At 36.6% G+C, this 18,190-nt stretch overlaps 2 protein-coding genes across 2 annotated transcripts; both read left to right on the top strand.

The window, feature by feature from the left end:
• Positions 1 to 4,766: 4,766 nt before the first annotated feature.
• Positions 4,767 to 5,618, top strand: LOC137727806 (protein ALP1-like; the record flags this gene model as incomplete). Its single annotated transcript, XM_068466630.1, has 1 exon — positions 4,767 to 5,618. A coding segment is annotated over one exon (852 nt), but the record flags the coding sequence as incomplete, so codon positions are not given.
• Positions 5,619 to 15,548: 9,930 nt separating this feature from the next.
• Positions 15,549 to 16,168, top strand: LOC137728272 (uncharacterized). The gene is made up of 2 exons (XM_068467107.1): positions 15,549 to 15,687; positions 15,900 to 16,168. Exons 1-2 carry the CDS (start codon positions 15,549 to 15,551, stop codon positions 16,166 to 16,168), a joined length of 408 nt encoding a protein of 135 aa, XP_068323208.1.
• The last annotated feature ends 2,022 nt before the right edge of the window (positions 16,169 to 18,190 follow it).

Raw genomic sequence — 18,190 nt, 5'->3', positions numbered from 1 at the left:
CACCACCGTGCTTATCCGTCGAACAATTCCAGATTATATTCATAGTATTTTTTTTTTCCAGTAAACTCCTGCGTTTCGATGGTTTTCTATATTTTTTTTGTCTTGTTTTGCTTTAGAATTCGTGCTCTTCTTTTAGATCCAATTGCCCATGTTGAAGAGAAGAAGAACAAGAACAAACAGGGAATATCACCTTGGCATGACAAAGTTTGCACAAATCACTTACAGCATACCGGTTCGTCGAATGACATCAGAAGAAAATGGCATTAACAGTTTGGATTCCTAGAGAAGAAGGGTAATTTCAAAAGAAGATCATCCATAAATGCTGCTTAAATCCAAAGTTAATATATGATGTACTCGATTACGATTTTCGGAAGATAACTCTCAAATATCTATAATAGGAAAATCGAATACAAGACAGCCTTAAGGATAATGTTATCGTATTGGGCTACAATTGGGCATTCTGTTCTTCTATCAAAGAGTTAAATATGACGCCCCTTCACCTTTCCTCACTTGCCGTGGCGCCTTCTTTTGCCCACCTTGAACACCCTTTTGGATTTCTTACTTACCCCACCAGCAGGCTTCAATGCAGCTATTCTTTCATTGACAGCATCCATGTCCACATCTATTAGAAGCATACAACATCCACATGGTTAAAGTTGAAAATAGCGGACAGATAAATTAATTGATGCTGAGTAGCTAGAAAATACTATACGTCAATGACAATGCGAATTGCTATGCATCTCAAAAAGGACACTCAAATTGGAATATGGAAAGGAAACATGGTTTTTTTTTCTTTTCTTTTTTCCGGTTTTTAGAAGGTTTGTTTATATTCTTTTTTTTTTTAAAGAGAAATTTATCTCTAATTATATATAGGGTTATTTTAGGAATAACAGTGGGTGGGAAAATAACATTTTAATTTTTTAACTTTTTATAGTGGGTGTAAATATAACGTGGGTGGAGAAATAAGACAATGGGTTGGGTTTAGCAGCTCTCAATACTTAATATCTCTTTAAACCCAAATTTACTACCTAAACTAACCTCACAAACCCAATTCAAAATGTAAATTTATCTTGACACCCATTTAGAAAATAAAATCTCAAATTGAATAATTTGGTGAAGTTTCTACTTGTTTATGGGAATTATGAAAGCTTTATGGAGTTCGACTTTTATGGACAAGTTGAATAATTTGGTGAAGTTTCTACTTGTTTATGAATCTTCCATATACTAATAATAATTTCATTTTTAGTTTCCCCTTCAGATTGTATGGCTTGAATTTGAGGAACTATTGTGTTTGTTGAGAAGATTAGATGCACAACAATGGCCAAAAAGTTAAAACAAACTTCAAAGTAATTAAAAGTATATCCAGAAAGAATATTAGAGTTTGTTTTTGGTCGAATTTGAAAGAACATTAGGTTAAAAGGGTGAAAATCCTTCAGCCTCCATCCTCATCAACTCAATGCCATTGCTACTTCTCTGTATACTTCTCCATATATACCTAGTAAAAAGGAGAAAACAGGAAGAAGAAAATAATATTTGCCAAAACTGCATGGAATGATGAGAGAAACGTAGAATTATAATATTTGCCAAAAATGCAGGAAAGAGATGAGGCAGGTAGTATATGCCTAACCTTTAAGGAAACCAAATTGGCAGGGGAAACCAAACTTCATGAAAGGATGAGAGAGACATGGAATTATAAGATTTGCCTAAACCTTCGAGGAAACAAAATTGGCAGGGGAGGTTTCGCCACCATATACGATGCGAAACTCAAAAACCAATCTTCTCAACTTCTAGCGTTGATAGCCGTGAATTGAAACCCAAAAACCCATCTTCTCCATTCTAAAAAAAAAAGCTTGTTTTTCTCTATGAGAGCTCTTAGGGTTTCAGCCGGAATGAAGGTAGGATAAACATTGTATGATGGTAGGGTTTAATTTTTGGGATGGGTTTATTGATAAATATTAGTTTTATTGTTAATTATATTTGTACTTGATGGTAATTATGCAATAAGGAAGAAAAAAATTCACATTTAAAGTTTAAGTTGGATGTAGAAAGAGGTTATATGAGTCCAAATAATTTCTCTTATTTATTTATCTGTAAATTTGCAGGTTGTAGCTTCTGTCAAAATGACATTTGAAATGTAAGAGTGTAGGCTGTATTTTGGGTTCCGACTTGTTATTCCTCTTTTTGTCCAAATTGTTTTTCTAATCCGTACATATGTTGGCATATCTATTTTCAATCTCTGGTAAGTCATAATGTGTCAGGATTTTATGTAGTTGGGATTTATTTTGTTTTTTTTGTTGAGCGACCTAGTAGCATATCTATTTTCAATCTCTGCTTCTTGTTGTAAATACTTCTTGGAATTTTGCTCTGGTTGTTTCCCTTTTAATTAAGCTTTCGTTCAGCGTAACATGTCTGTTTATGTTGATTCATATTACAATAAGCGCGAGATGCAATGGTTAATTAAAACGGCAGATATGAAAATTTGAGTATATGGTTGTATTCGTTTAGTTCAATTCTCTTTGGGTAAAGATATCATATGATTTTAAATGATTGAATGGTGATATGACATTGGTGATTTGTAATAAAAAAAATTCTTAGTTCAGTTAGTGTTTCCGAAGTGATAGATTGTACAACGATATCATAAATATAATAGATGTTTCCTATATGCTACCAAATGCTATGAAATGTTTGAAAATGCCATAAAAAAGTCTACTGTAACATTTTTGAAGTTGCTATGACAATTTTTTCATAGTATTTTTAAATGCTACGAAGAGTGATTATAGCATTTGAAAAATTCTATAGATTACCTTATAACATTTGGAAAATGCTATAGAAAACATTTCATAGCAATTTCTTTATATCAATCGAAAAAGTATTGAAAGTGTAAAACTTTCTATAGCACGGTCCACCATAGCACTAGAGAAAATGCTATAGAACACTCTGTTGAGGAAAAATTAGAGTATATAACTCTAACACAAGTGTTGGAGAGACAAAACAAGTAAACAAATTACTTGTATTACACACACAAAATATTACAACACACAAACTCTCAAGGACACTCTTTAGAAGCTATGACACTCACTCTTTCTAGACACACACTCTATACCACTCACACTCTTCACAAGACTACTCACTTCTCACTCTCACTTGGTTGTCTACTTGCTTGATTACCTCTTTCTTTCTTGTTGGTTACATTGGTTGATACATATATTGTGGATGCCTTCTCCTTTTATAGGCATGGATGGAACCTTGGAGAAGCATGGAAACATTATGCTAGAGATATCTAGATAATTCCACTAACTTCCTAAGTTAGAATTATCTACACTAATCTTGCATGTTGGTGGAAACCTCACCATTCTTCTAGACTCTTCCACCAATTTAAGAAACAACCTTCTAGTCCTTTCTACAATGGACTACTTTCACTTGGATAATCTAACTAACCAACTCTAGTGAATGTTCTAGAATTTTTTATTCTAGATTTGTGTAGGTCTTTCAATTAGATGGGGTTGATTTCTTTAACACACTTTTTATAGCATTTATTGAATTCTATAAAAAGTGGTTTGTGGTACAACACATAAATTAGTTAACATAATTAACCTATGATGGAGATAAAAGAAAAAATTGATGTACAAATTAGTAGCAAGAAAAAGGAGAAATAATATTTAATTCTAAATTCAGTAAAAGATAAACCTATAAATAAGGGAAGACATTTATCACATTTTAATAAAAAGATTGATGTGGATAATTAGTGAATAGCCCTAACACTAACAAAGTGGACTAAAAGGTTTCATTAGCATAATTTAGATGAGGCTTTTAGAGCAACTCCACCCCTAAAGACTTTGCACCAGCACCCAGCCCATTTATCCACTTAATTGAACAGTAATAGACCCAATGAACAGTAATAGGCCAAAGCATCTCCACCCCAAAAAAAATGCGCTGGCACCCAGTCCATTTAAAATATTAAATAAATTTTTAATAAAATAATTAAAAAAAATAGTTTTAATTTCAGATAGGATTTTTAACCAATCTCGTCACGCCACGTGTCATTATCCGAACGTATTATTTTTTGAATAGATTTCCGCTAAGATTTTCAACCAATCCCGACAACCCACGTGTCACTTCCTGTTTACAATAATTTAGGCAAGATTTCGATAAGATTTTTAACCAATCTCGTCACGCCACGTGTCATTATCCGAACGTACTATTTTTTTAATAGATTTCCACTAAGATTTTCAACCAATCCCGACACGCCACATGTCACTTCCTATTTACAATATTTTAGCCAAGATTTCGATAAGATTTTCAACCAATCACGTAGTGCCACGTGGCATTGTCCAAAACCTCATCTTTTTTTTTTTTGTCCATATAAACCCTACATCCCTACATCCATCCTCACACTAAACTCAATCCTTTTTTTAAGCTCAGAATTCTTCTTTATCGTTTTCAAATCTTGAGTTCTTACAATGTCTTCTTCAAGGAGAGTGTATAAACAGTTGCAAAAGCAGCAGAAAAGGTTGTTGGCACAACAGGAAGAATTGGTCAATCTTGACCAAGGTGGAGGTGGAGATGAGGCCTTCGCAATGGAGGAGGATGAGGATGATCACCATAGAAGGCGGAGGGCCTCACATTCTCGCCGTATCATGGAAGCTATGGGTCAGATAGCCAAACCCAGACGTGCGGCAAACATCGATAGAAAAAGGGAAAGACGAGGTAAAGATCTCTTGGAAGATTATTTTATTCCCAACAGCGTTTTCCCTGATCATGTTTTTAGACGTCGTTTTAGAATGCAACGAAGTTTGTTCGCTAAAATCATGAGTGATGTTTGCAACCATGATCCATATTTTGTGCAAAAAGAGGATGCTTTTCATGTTCTAGGTCTTCTTCCTGAGCAAAAAGTTACGGCTACCTTGCGAATGCTTGCATATGGAGCATCTGCAGATCAAGTGGATGAGATCACAAGGATGGGAAAAACAACAGTTCTGGAGTCCCTGATGCGGTTTTGCTCTGCAATTGAAGCCCTCTACACCAATGAGTACCTTCGGCAACCCACGACAAGGGACATGCGAAGGCTTCTGAGGAAGGGTAAGATGCGAGGCTTCCCTGGCATGATTGGAAGCATCGACTGCATGCACTGGACATGGAAAAATTGTCCAAGTGCGTGGCAAGGAGCTTATGGCGACAGAAAAGGAGCCAAAAGCATCATTCTGGAAGCGGTGGCTTCTTTTGATACATGGACTTGGCATGCTTTTTTTGGTGTTCCAGGAGCTCAAAATGACCTAAATGTCCTTGCCCAATCTCCAGTGTTTGACGAACTGCTACAAGGGCGTGGGCCGAGATGCACATATTGGGTTAATGGTAATAAATACGAGGGACCATACTACCTTGCAGATGGTATTTACCCAAGGTGGTCAACATTTGTCAAAACAGTGCCACACCCACAGAGTGAAAAAGAGAAACACTTCGCAAAGTGTCAAGAAGGGTGTAGGAAGGATGTCGAGCGTTGTTTTGGTATCCTGCAAGCTCGTTGGGCTATTGTCAGGGCTGCAGCTAGAATGTTTGATGTCGAGGTTCTTCGATCCATCATGATGACGTGTATTATTCTCCACAACATGATTGTTGAAGACGAGTATGATTATGATGTCGTCGATGAATACGAGCCGGATCCGATGAACAACTCAAGAACACAAATCTACTATGCTCATGACCGGACCGAAGATCCCATGCAACACGAGCCGTTGGAACGGGATGGACGTTACAATGAATTGATCATTCAACGATACACTTCATTGCAAGAGCCATACTGGCACATAGCCCGCCAGAATGACTTGATTGACCATCAGTGGAGATTGCACGAAGGCGAAGATAATTAAAATAAGGCTTGTGGTTGAAGAATAAAGTGTATTGTTTTTTAAGTAATCTTATTTAGTGTGTTTGTTTTTTTTTTAAGTTTAAATGGTGAGGTTATGTAATTTTATTTGGTTTTTTTTTTTTAAATGTTTATTTGGTGAGTTTATGTAATCTTATTCAAATATTTAAATAAAGTACAAAAATTACATAAGAAATTAAATAAAGTTCTAAAAATAAATAAGAAATTACATAAGAAATTAAATAAAGTTCTAAAAGTAAATAAGAAATTACATAAGAAATTAAATAAAGTTCTAAAAGTCAATAAGAAATTACATAAGAAATTAAATAAAGTTCTAAAAATAAATAAGAAATTACATAAGAAATTAAATAAAGTTCTAAAAGTAAATAAGAAATTACATAAGAAATTAAATAAAGTTCTAAAAATAAATAAGAAATTACATAAGAAATTAAACAAAGTCTGTGGAGTTAGGATATGTGGTGCTAGGATCTTGGTTGCTAGGATTTCTGTAGCTGGAACCCCCTTGACTTGTTTCGGCATCTCTTGCACGCCTCCTTCGCACGACATCTCTTTTTTCTGATGTCCAAAAATATTTTGAATTCGGAGACAGTCCTACTAGAGACTTGTTCATAGTGTCACGATTTGTTTGAGTCATCCTTTCTTCTCTAAGCATCTCATTCTCTCGATGAAGTGCTTCTCTAATCATCTCGTTCTCTCGATTAACTATTTCTCTTTGTCTCTCAGCCGCCGCATCACGAGCCTCAGTGGCTGCAATAATTGCTGCCATAGCAGTAGCTTTTTCCTCATCTCTAGCCTTTTCCCATGCCATGTTCATTTCACCTTGACGAGTAAGTTCCTCCATATATTTAGTGTAGTCATTTTTGGAAGAACTACCTTTTTTCTTTGATGCCTTTTTACCTTGAGGCCTGAGGGACTGACGAGTCAGTTGGGTCTTTGGCACTTGTTCAGGCGTCCCTTCCGTGTCTTCAAATGTGTTGGCTTCTTGTTCGGCTGTGTCTGCTTCTGGCGAACTGTGTAGACCCATACCGTGCATGACAACTTCTAGACCGGTTGCCACAATTTTGTATCTAGGGCAATCTTTGACAATTTGCCAACATTCCCATTTGTTGAATGATTTGTTATGGTTCTTTGCATTGTAGAATGCTTGTGCTTGTAGTGTCTATAAAAATGTGGGATAAGATAGTATTAAAAAATACGGGTGTAACACAAATAAATAAATTAAAATATTGATGGACGTGGAATGCATATAAATTACATAAGAAATTACATAGAAATTACATAAAATATTGATGGGCGTGGAATGCATATTACATAAAAATTACATAAGAAATTAAATAAATTAAAATATTGATGTGGGTGGAATGCATATAAATAAATAAAAATATTGTTACCTCATCCGCTAAACTTGTCCCACTACGCAGATTACCAGAAGCATGAGAGAGGGCGTTTTTCCAACAAGTAAAGGATGCGTTGAGTTTTTTTCAACGACCTTGAAGACCTTGACTAGATCTGGAATCTTTTCCATGTACATCGCAAAACGATTTCGTAATTTTACTCCACATTTCTCGCTTATCCATCTCATTACCCGTAATCAGGTCATGAGTAGTGCGAACCCAACATTCACACAACGTAACATCTTCACTGAGCTTCCACGAAGTCATTTTTTCTCTCAAAGTGTACAAAATATTCAAATGTAGAAAGTGTAGAAAGTGTAGAAAATATTGAAATGTGGTGTAAGGTGGAAGATGAGGGTTAGGTATTTATAGAAAAAATTAATTAATTTTTTAAAATTTTTCTGTATTTTTTAAAAAAATTTTGACAATTTTTAATTAATTTTTAATAAATTTTAATGTTGTAATTAATCTGGACCGTTGGATTTGAAAAATAATCAAATCCAACAGGCAACACGCTGCCACGTGGCCAACGGTCAAATTTTTGACCGTTGGGCCTTTTTTTTTTTTTTTTTTAATTTTTGGTGAAAAAAATGTGGACCGTTGATCTGTGATCGGACGGTCCAATTTAAAATTTAAATTTAAATTTTTTTTACCATTGGAAATCCAACGGCCTACAAAAACTAGCCGTTGGAAATCCAACGACTCTGAGGAGGGCCACGTAGCCCTCAGCCGGATGAATGCAAGTTGCCCTGCACGCGGGCCCCACCGCCTGCAAAGCCTGTCGGCTACTCGCTAAGACTCGCGTGTGTTGTGCACGCGCCAGGGAAATGGACCGGCTTCTGGGTCTGTCCGAAATAGGCTGGGCTGCTGTCTGGCTTGGGCTAGGTGCCAGCCTGTTTTGCGGGCTGGAGGTGATGGACAGAGTCCCGGTCCATTTTCTTCACTTGGTGCCGGTCCATTTTCCTTGGGCTGGAACTGCTCTTAAGCATATAAGAAGGTTGGCTAAGATGGTTTCTCGCCTCTCGATGAATATTGTTGGACAAAGGGTCGATCCCACTCGTGCAATCACGTAATTTATTTTCAGAAATCCGAGAAAGCGTACTATGAAACTTTATATGCAAAAATGAGTTGGTATGCTGGTCGGACAAGAGACATTGCAAAAGCATTACATAGGGAACGTATAGATCCAGATCGAAATCGCGTTATCTCTCACTGGAGATTGAGGTGGATGAGATTCCATGTCCCCTTTCCCTCAACCAACACTACATATTAACCAGATGCAGATGGAAGGGAACACATCAAAGTTTGAATTGTACGTCAACCAAAACGCGAAGAAATGGCTTTCCCACTCGTTCTAACAACTTCCCCTCTAGGCCACACCCAATTGTTCAAGAAATTGACGAGCATTTGTGTAGATTGAGGTCTCCCCAGGCCACTTCCACATCATCAACATCAATCAGCCAAAATTTAAGTGGTCTCCAAGACTTGCATGATTCTGTTGAGAGGTTGCTTCAGTATCAGTTGCCCCTCACTCAACAGGCCTTGGCACAAGCTCAGAATGAGAAATGCTTTACTGAGGTATTAGGCGGCTCTCTCAGCCCTTGGATGTTTGTGGAAGTGCAAAGGATGCCCTTTCGCAAACCAAGGAATGTGTTCAGGATGTTCAATCAATCATAAGAAGATGGGGAGTTGAATCTGGAGCACTCACAAGCAAGGTCAAGTACTTAACATCCAGGACGACGGTAAAAAGGACAATCAACAAGGCTATGTCAAATCTCAAGGGAATCGAAAACCAACCCATCTCCCTCAACAACCACCAAGAAACGATAGCCATCGTTAGCAAGTTGAGAGATGTTGAAACAGTCACAGTCACAGTATTTGAATCACTTTTGTCCTTCATCTGTGGGCAAAAATCACAACCAAGCAGCTTGCGAGGAATGCAGCAAATACCTTTGAAAACTCATTTACTTTTGTTTCTACCGTAGTGTTACAAATGTTCAAATTATAATAATATCCACGGTACCATATTAGAAATTAATTGAGAAAATAACTTCCTTTTTGTCCAATCACAAGTTGCAAAAGAATCAAATAAATGTGATTTCACAAGGATTTATGAACGAGTACACATGGATTTGTGCAAATCATATCAGATATGTGAAGGTCGTCAAGATTTCAATTGTTTGTCGCAGGGAAGACAACCAATAATGAACAGTTAATTACATTCAAAGGAAACTTACGAAAAAAAATAACAGGAATTTGGTTATCATACGCACAAGTGTGAGACTATTCAAACTCGTGTAGGGTTGCAGCTATGGCTCCTACCATTTATTGGAATATTCGGGGCTTAGCAGATTGCCCCACTCAACGTGCTTTACAGAGCCTTCTCAGAAAACTTTCTCCAAACTTCTACAATGAAAATTCGTCCCTCTTTTTTGGAAATCTATTCATATGCGTTTTGTGGGGTAAATGAAAAACGCCAGAGATTACCTAATATTTGGGTTTTTCACACAACTAATGTTCTATCCCCTACGGTATTATCTTTTTCAAGTCAACATTTACTATCAACTTTCGGTAGCTGGCACTGCCATTGTATTACTTTTGTTTAAGGTGCTACTACAGCGGTGGAACGTGGACAACTATGGCTTTCTATTTCTCAAATTTGTGCTGGCTTTTCTGGTCCTTTACTTATTTTGGGTGATTTTAATGCAGTTCTTGGCATGCATGAGAAAACGGGGGGTTGAATGGTATTCTACCTCATTGAATAGCATGTGAGAAGTTTCAAGCTCTGGTGGATAAGTGTTGTTTGGTTCCGATGTTAAGGAATCTCCTTTCACTTGGACTAATGAGCGTGGCATATCATCTCATTTTGAAATGTTATTAGATCGGTGATTTTGTTCTCTTGCATGGCTGTATGCTTGGCTTATCACCAATTGCTCTACTTTGGTTCGTCATTCTTCGGACCATAATCCTTTTTTAGTTTCTTTTCTGAAGTTTGCAGCTCAAGGTCCAACTCCTTTCACTTTCATCACATGTGGTTAGACCATCCTTATTTTATTATTTTGATTACAAATTCACGGCAGTCTATTCAAGTTTATAGGTGTCCTATATTTATTCTTCAACAGAAGCTTAAGTTGTTAAAACTTATTCTAAAACTTTGGAATGCTAATGTCTTTCGAAATGTCACTGAGGGTTTTACTGATGAACTTTATAGGCCTGAATTACAAGCTCATTTTAATTTATCTCATGCACTAGTTCAAAGAAAAACTACAGGTGGATAAAACTCGGTCAGATTGATTTAAGTTGAAGCTTGCAAGCTTATCAGATAAAATGTGGTAAGCTCGTCTTTCAAGTTGGAAAGGTAAACTTCTCTTAATGGATAGACAACTCCAATTGGTGCCATGTGTTTATCAAAGCTTGTTTCTCCATAGCTTCTCAGTTTATCAATGGCCTATTTGCCTTTTAAATCATCTTTCTGCTTGTGCACGGAATTTTATTTGATTAGAGGACTTGGCTTCACGAAAGCTAGTAACTATTGATTGGAGTATGGTGTGTGGTCCTAAGCATGAAGGTGGCCTTGGTCTTCGTGATTTGACTACTTTGAATTTGACGCCTTTGATTAGTTTTGGCTAGAATGTTTTACAATCCTCTTCTTTGTGGGGTTCATTCGTTCGTCAACGTTTTTCTCTTGCACCTTATAAAAAACAAGATACCTTTTTATGGTCTTCTATGTGGCACAAGTTGAAGAGTGCTTTGCCTATTCTGAATAATAATAGTCATTGGGTTATTGGTGATGAGAAGTCAGTTTCCTTTTGGTTTGACAAATGGTTGGATAGCCCAATTATTTGTTGTTCATTATCTTCAATCATTGCACCTACAGTTCTTCCTAGGGTTTCAAATGTTATTGAAGCTCAAAGTTGGTCTTTGCCAAATTATTGTGTAGATTTATTCAGTAGTGCAGTAGATTCTACGTTTACCTTTGCCATTAAATGAAAATGATGACAAATTGATCTAAGAGCCTACATCTACTGAGAAATTTTCCTTTTCTTCTAGTTATCATCTTATTCGATGAAAACATAGTGATTTTGCTTAGGCAAAGGTTATTTGGCGACATTTTATGCCAGCTCAATGGTCTATTTTGGCATGGCAACTTTTTCATGATAAACTTCCTACCGAATGTGCACTACAACGACGTGGTATTTCTTTAGCGTCCTTTGTTGTTTTTGTCATAATTCTGAGGAATACCGAATGTGCACTACAACGACGTGGTATTTCTTTAGCGTCCTTTGTTGTTTTTGTCATAATTCTGAGGAATCTACTGTTCATCTTTTCTTCGGTTATCGGATACCTTAGCATGCCAACTTGGTACCTCTTTGTCTTTTTTCATATTCTCTGGTTCTTTTTGGGATGCCTACATACATAAGCCTTTTTTCCAATAATGGATTTTGCGGGTCTTTATACTATTTTGGATATTTGGAAAGCTCGAAATAAGTTTATTTTTTGCTTGTCCATCAATTATGGGATCCTTCATGGTGGGAAATTTATTCCTAGTTATTCCCAAGGTTTTGACACTCATATCATTTCTTCTTTGGGGATCCAACCTATCTCTTGCAAGGCGCCAACTATTCTTCATGTGCTTTGGTCTTTTCCTTGATTTCCTTGGATCAAACATAGTACATATGGTTGTAGAGTTTACATATCAGCGGGGTTGGCATTGCCTTTAGTTGAAAAGTGACTCTTCTAGTGTCATTCTGCTCTCCAATCGACTGATTTTGATCCTCCTTGGCCTCTTTGTACGCAATGGTCTATTTGTTTAGACCACATTTGGAAGATGACTTTCTATGCCTCTCACATATATCACAAAGGAAATGTTGTTGCTGACAATTTTGCTAACATGGGTTTGTCTTCACCAACTTTAATATGGCATGATTCTTCTCCGTTTACGGCTCGTGCTGCTTTGTTTTTAGACTATGCTGGCTTTCCTGGCTACTGCTTCACAAATTAATTTGCATATCGACATACATGTTTGACTCACTTTCTTGGTTTTTTTTTTTTTCTTAACCTTGTGATGTTGCTTAATTTGTTTTGTAGGTTTAGTCTTTTAGGTTTGGTTTTAGAGGGGATAGGTTTCATGTCCCCCCTTTTTTCCTTGTATTTTAATTATTTGTGTTTCTAGAAGGGTAAGGTTTATGTCCCCCCCCCCCCCCCCCCCCCCCCCCCGGGGTTTTCTTTTTGATGTATTTTTATCCATTTTTCTTATATTATGAGGGGATAGGTTTATGTCCCCCTACTAGGTGTAACTTCTTTTTCGATATCAATAAAATTCCCCTCATACTGTCGAGGTTTTATAAAAAATAAAAAAAAACAACAAAAAAATTAGATAAAATGTGGTTATTGATATCTATGTTACATTACATATGCATAAGCATCACAAAGCAAGAAAAATAGTGTTGTGTTCAAGTGTTCAGTAGTGTTGAGTTGAGTATTTATTCAATCTTGAAACATGTATTTGTTAGGCGTAGGGGAAAGGGCTTGAGTATACAATTGGACGTTGGGGAAAGTACCTATATATAAAGTGGAAATTATGAATTAAAGTATGAAAATTAGGCTTAAGGGATGAACGGGAGTTGACTTACATTCTAAGGTATTCGGAGCCAAGTGGTTTAAGCATGGTATGAGATGTGCAGGCTTGGGAGTCTCAGGTATGTGTTAGCGAGATTAGAGGAGAGTGAGTACATTCATCCATCTCATTTGCATATATTAATTTTATGCATTTGCAAGAATTACTCATTTCAATTATTATTTTGTTAGTACTTTCACTTGTGAAGTAATTTGTGCCCTAATGTAATTCCGTTGTGTATTCGATAATTTTTATATGGTAAATTCAAACATTTATTATGTAAAAGTTATTAACTAGTGTTGTCTGGTGTACTTTGTTTTAGTTACAATAATATTAATTTTCATTTTTTCCAACCATGTCTTGGTTATAGAATTTATTTCTATAGCTTAGATATGGCTCACACCCTAATTCGTAAATAGTCCTTATTCATGGGCTGGGGTGTGATATAGACTTTCCAATTGTTGATGTGCAAGACTCTTCGAGCTAAATTCTTTACTATATTGTAGATGGTTGTTGGACTCCCCACCTATTCTACATTCATGGCTAGCCCCCATTTGGAATGATATTTCTTCTACTGGACTTCCTTCAGTGTCTAGGATTGATGACCAATTAACTGGTTTGGATGTCTGCTTCTAATTGTGATATTTCTTTATCTTTGACTTATGATATTAAGTGTAGTAAACAACCAGCAGTTCAATGGGATTGATGGGTTTGGCACTCTTGATTTCGTCCTTGTAATTATGTTATACTGTGGAAGTATTTAATGGTAAGATCTTAACTGATAATCTCAAGTGGTGAATAGGTTTTTCTGTAATGTCTATGTACTCTCTTTGTTGTGAACGTATGAAAACTGGTTTGCATATTTTCTTTGTGTACTCTTTTGCATGTCAAATTTGATCTACTGTTTTGGACTTAATTAGAGTTCAATATATTTTTCAAGATATTTTTAGCTTTTTCTCCTTTACAAAAAAGTTGGTGCCGAAGTAAAGCTACTTTGTTGGACTGTGGTTGGATTTGGTTTTTATTCTATTAAGCATGCTTGCGACGCTCTTCGTTTTCAAAAGGAGGTCGCTTCCATCAATTTTGTTGTACGATCTATTAAATTCCAACTCCTTGAAAATGATTCTCTTTAATCTGGCTTTATGAAGAATTTTGTGGACGATCAATTTTGTTGTTCATAGACATTCTGCTAAGGCTTCAAAATTATTGAGGCATTGTGCCGCCTTCCCTCTCATTCTTGGATCAAAGTAAATATTAACGGTGATGCAAGAGGTTCCCCTAATTGGCTGCATTTGGTGGTATCTTTCGGGATTTTATGAGCCATTCTCTTGGTTATTTTTCAGGTTCAATATGTTTGTCCTCTTCTTTGGATGCCAAATTACACGATGTTATTCATGTTGTATCTTTAGCTTGGGATATAGATATGCATTCATTATGGATTGAAAGTGATTCCTCACTAGTTGTGTTCACCTTCTTTGACACCAGTCTCATGGAGGATTTTGGTTAGTTGCATTACTATCGAGTTTCATTATCCTCCATGCATGTACAGATTTCTCATATTTTAAAATAGTTTTCTAGACTTTTTACGTAAATTTTAACTTGAAAAAAATAGTGCGATTGTAGATGTTCTTATGGGCGAAATGCAACTATGTGCTCATGGTCAGCCTGTTTATATTTGTCTAAAGAAAAATGTTGGCATGTTTGAATTTTTTCTTTTTTTTTAATTACTCTTCTTAGCATGTCAACGTGATGGTGAAAAACTCATGTATGATTCACCACAAGCACAGTCAAACCTAAAGGACTATAACCACAGATTATAGTTACTCCTTGTAAACTTAGGAAACATTCACAGATGGTTTCATCTCTGCCTTGTTCATGGAAACATAGTTCAACAATGGCAGTTAACTCAAAGGTTTAAACTTACTTTATTGTGAAAGTTCAAACATGTCATCCCATTATTGCTATTGCATGAAACAGAAGAGAAAAATAATAGGTGTTTGCTTTTTCTTGTGTGAGGAAAAGGTGTCAACCTAAATATAAATATTATGGAGCATCATCCGAAAGCTTAAATGATAAGTGATTTTATATGAGCTGAGAAACCAGTGATTGGGAAACACTGCATGGACATCGCCTAACTAATCCGGCACTTACCAGTTTTCTACATCGCAGTCACAATTTAATACAGATTGCAGATCTTGTCTGCTCCGTGCGCAACAATCATGTCAGGGACGTGCAAAATAAGATGAACTAACTAATCACATAGATCATCATAAATGATTTTTTATTTAAATGATCAAGCATATAGGAAGGATGGCTGGAACTTTCTATGTGTTAGATATCAATGAATGAATGGTTAATTAAATTATAATATTGCTACTCTAAGATAATACATGCTAAATATATCACTTCTTGAGTTGGAATGCTGGAGTAGGAAGAGACATGGCATAGACATTCCTGGGGAAACATATAGATCCAATCGAAATCATGTTATCCTTTTGGCTAGTGATTGTAGTGGATGAGATTCCATGTCCCCTTCCTCAACCGACACTATATTAAGCATACGCATATGCAAAAAACTCATCAATCACAATAATACATAACTACAAAGTCTTCTCTCCTATTTTCTCTCAATTTCTCAAATCACAAAGAAGAAATGGCTTTCCACACTCGCTCTGACAGCTTCCCCTCAAGGCCACACCTGATCGCTCAAGAAGTTGATGTACTTTTGTGCAGATTGAGGTCTTCCGAGGCCACCTCCACATCTTCATCATCAATTAGCCGCAAGCTAAATGGTTTACAAGATTGTGTTGATTGGTTGCTTCAGTTGCCCTCACTCAGCAAGCCTTGGCCCAAGAGCAGAACGAGAAATGGACTAACGAGCTATTAGATGGCTCTATCAGACTGTTGGATGCTTGTGCCACTGCCAAGGATGTCGTCTTGCAAACCAAGGAATGCATATTGGATCTTCAATCAATCTTACGAAGAACATGAGGGGGTGAATCAGGAGCGCTCACAAGTGAGGCTAACAAATCTCTAAGCTCCAGGAAGATTGTGAAAGAGGCAATACAAAAGGCTTTGAAGAATCTGAAGGGCATCAAAAACCGATCCACCTACTCTGCCCTCAACAAGGACCAAGAGGCTATTGTCATTGTTAGCAAGTTGAGAGATGTTGAAGCAGTCACCGCCATTGTGCTTGAATCAGTACTGTCCTTCATCTCCGGGCCAAAGTCAAGGCCAAGCAGCTGGTCATTGGTCTCCAAGATGATGCACTAAAAAAAAGTAGCTAGTGACGAAGAAACATAAATAAATGAATTTGCTGAAGCAGATGCTGCATTCAAGACAAGCAAAATCTAATCCCCAAAACCAGTTTGACAATCTGGAGTCGTGCATTCAAGATCACGAAGAACGACTTGAAAGCCTGTATAGGCAGTTGAACAAAACAAAAGTCTCATTTCTCAACATCCTAAACTACTAGATTTAGATTTTAAATTTCGCACATGAACAATATACATGTATACATCATCTAATATCAAATTGATACATTCTATTGAGTAAATTTTACCCTCTCCTATTTTAAGCATTCATTGCAGAACAGTAATATGTTATGAGAATTTTGTGGAATTATCAGGATTGCACTAATTATATACCCATTTGAATTTTTCAAGTTAATAATAAGCAATAATTTTCTATGTTACAAAAATAATATTAGGGCACACTCTTCTGCACATTGTGCTTTTCTAGTTAACATTCTAGGTCACACTAAACCCACTTCCCATGCTCAAGCTATCCACGATCCAATTTGGCAGTGAGCTATGCAAACAGAATCAGAGGCTCTACAACATAGTGACACTTGGAGTATATAGACTGTAAGTGAGTCTATAAAATCAAAATACAAATCTGACAACACCATTGCCCGCTACAAAGCCCGTCTTTTTGCCAAGGGTTACACTCAAGTTGAGGGCTTTGATTACCATAAATGTTTTCTGCCCACCGCCAAACTCACCACCCTTCGGTGTCTCCTCAATATTGCATCTGCCCGTCATTGGTATATCCACCAATTAGATGTCCAAAATGCTTTTCTTCAGGGTTATGTGCATGAAAAAGTTTATATGGAACCGTCTCATGGTCTTCATGATAGGGGGAGAACGTTGTATGTTGGCTCAACAAGACTCTCTATGGACTCAAATAGGCATCCAGAAACTATTTTTCCACCTCCCTTGATACCATTCAGAGAGCTGGTTATCATCAATCAAAAGCGGATTATTCTTTGTTTACCAAGACACAAGGCACTTTATTTATTGCAGTTCTTATATGATGCAGGAGGGGACCAAGGGTCTCGAGGAGACGAGGAAATAGATACCTAGGAATCACTCAACCAGGGGCAACGGATTCACTCGATATTGCTAATCGTGGATTCACTCAACACAACCAAGTCTAATACTTAATTTAAGAGGAAAAACTCACTCTTTTCTTAAACTCATTATAAAGAAAACATCTTGAACTTACAATGCAACCTAATTAAGAGAGCCTTAATCATATTCTTTGAAGAACGAGAAGCCACACCAGCTATCATAACTTTTCCGCTTCATTAGAAGGCCATGGATGATTTTTTCTATCCGTTTGAAAACCAAATAGTTGCAGAGATTAGCTTGGTAGATTGGAATTCTCCTCCAATTTACGATGAGTATGTTGATGATGATTTGTCGAGCTCCAGTGTACGTTCTTCGGTGTTGCCTATTGCAAAGGCGTTAGAAAATGCAGAATTCATATTGAAGTTTGATTATGAGGCACTTCGTTTCTCAGTGCTTAGAAAAAGCTTAATCCACGACATGCTAAATGGGTGTCTTACAAATGAATACATTGATTTTATTGGTTTTGATATTTTTAATTGGAAGGCTTCTCAAGTTTTAGTTGATGTAGTCAATCAAATAAAGATTGATATAAGTTGAATTGCAAGATTTTTCATGGAGCATGAATCTACCATTTCAAGAATTCGAAAATATTCCAAGTATTTATTCGCGTGGAAAGGTAAAAATCAATTTCAAGATTACAACGGTGTCGAGAAAGATTTAAACTCGAGGACGAGTTTCTTCAAAGAAAAGGAGAATGATGCAATAATCAAGGCTCTTCTGCATGTATTGCAATCTAACAAGAGTCTCATGTGTATTGGAACCATCAAATATTTTAATTGAGTTTTAGAGCAACACAAATAATTAAGTAGTCATTTAAGAACATTTTAAATATTTTTGGGGTAGTGTAAAAGTCCAATTCGGACTAGAGTTTCATTGTCTTGTA

The sequence above is a fragment of the Pyrus communis genome, chromosome 3, assembly GCF_963583255.1.
Source record: "Pyrus communis chromosome 3, drPyrComm1.1, whole genome shotgun sequence".
NCBI lineage: Eukaryota > Viridiplantae > Streptophyta > Magnoliopsida > Rosales > Rosaceae > Pyrus > Pyrus communis.
The sequence above is the reverse complement of the archived record's forward strand: the minus strand, read 5'-3'. Positions and strand labels throughout refer to the sequence as shown.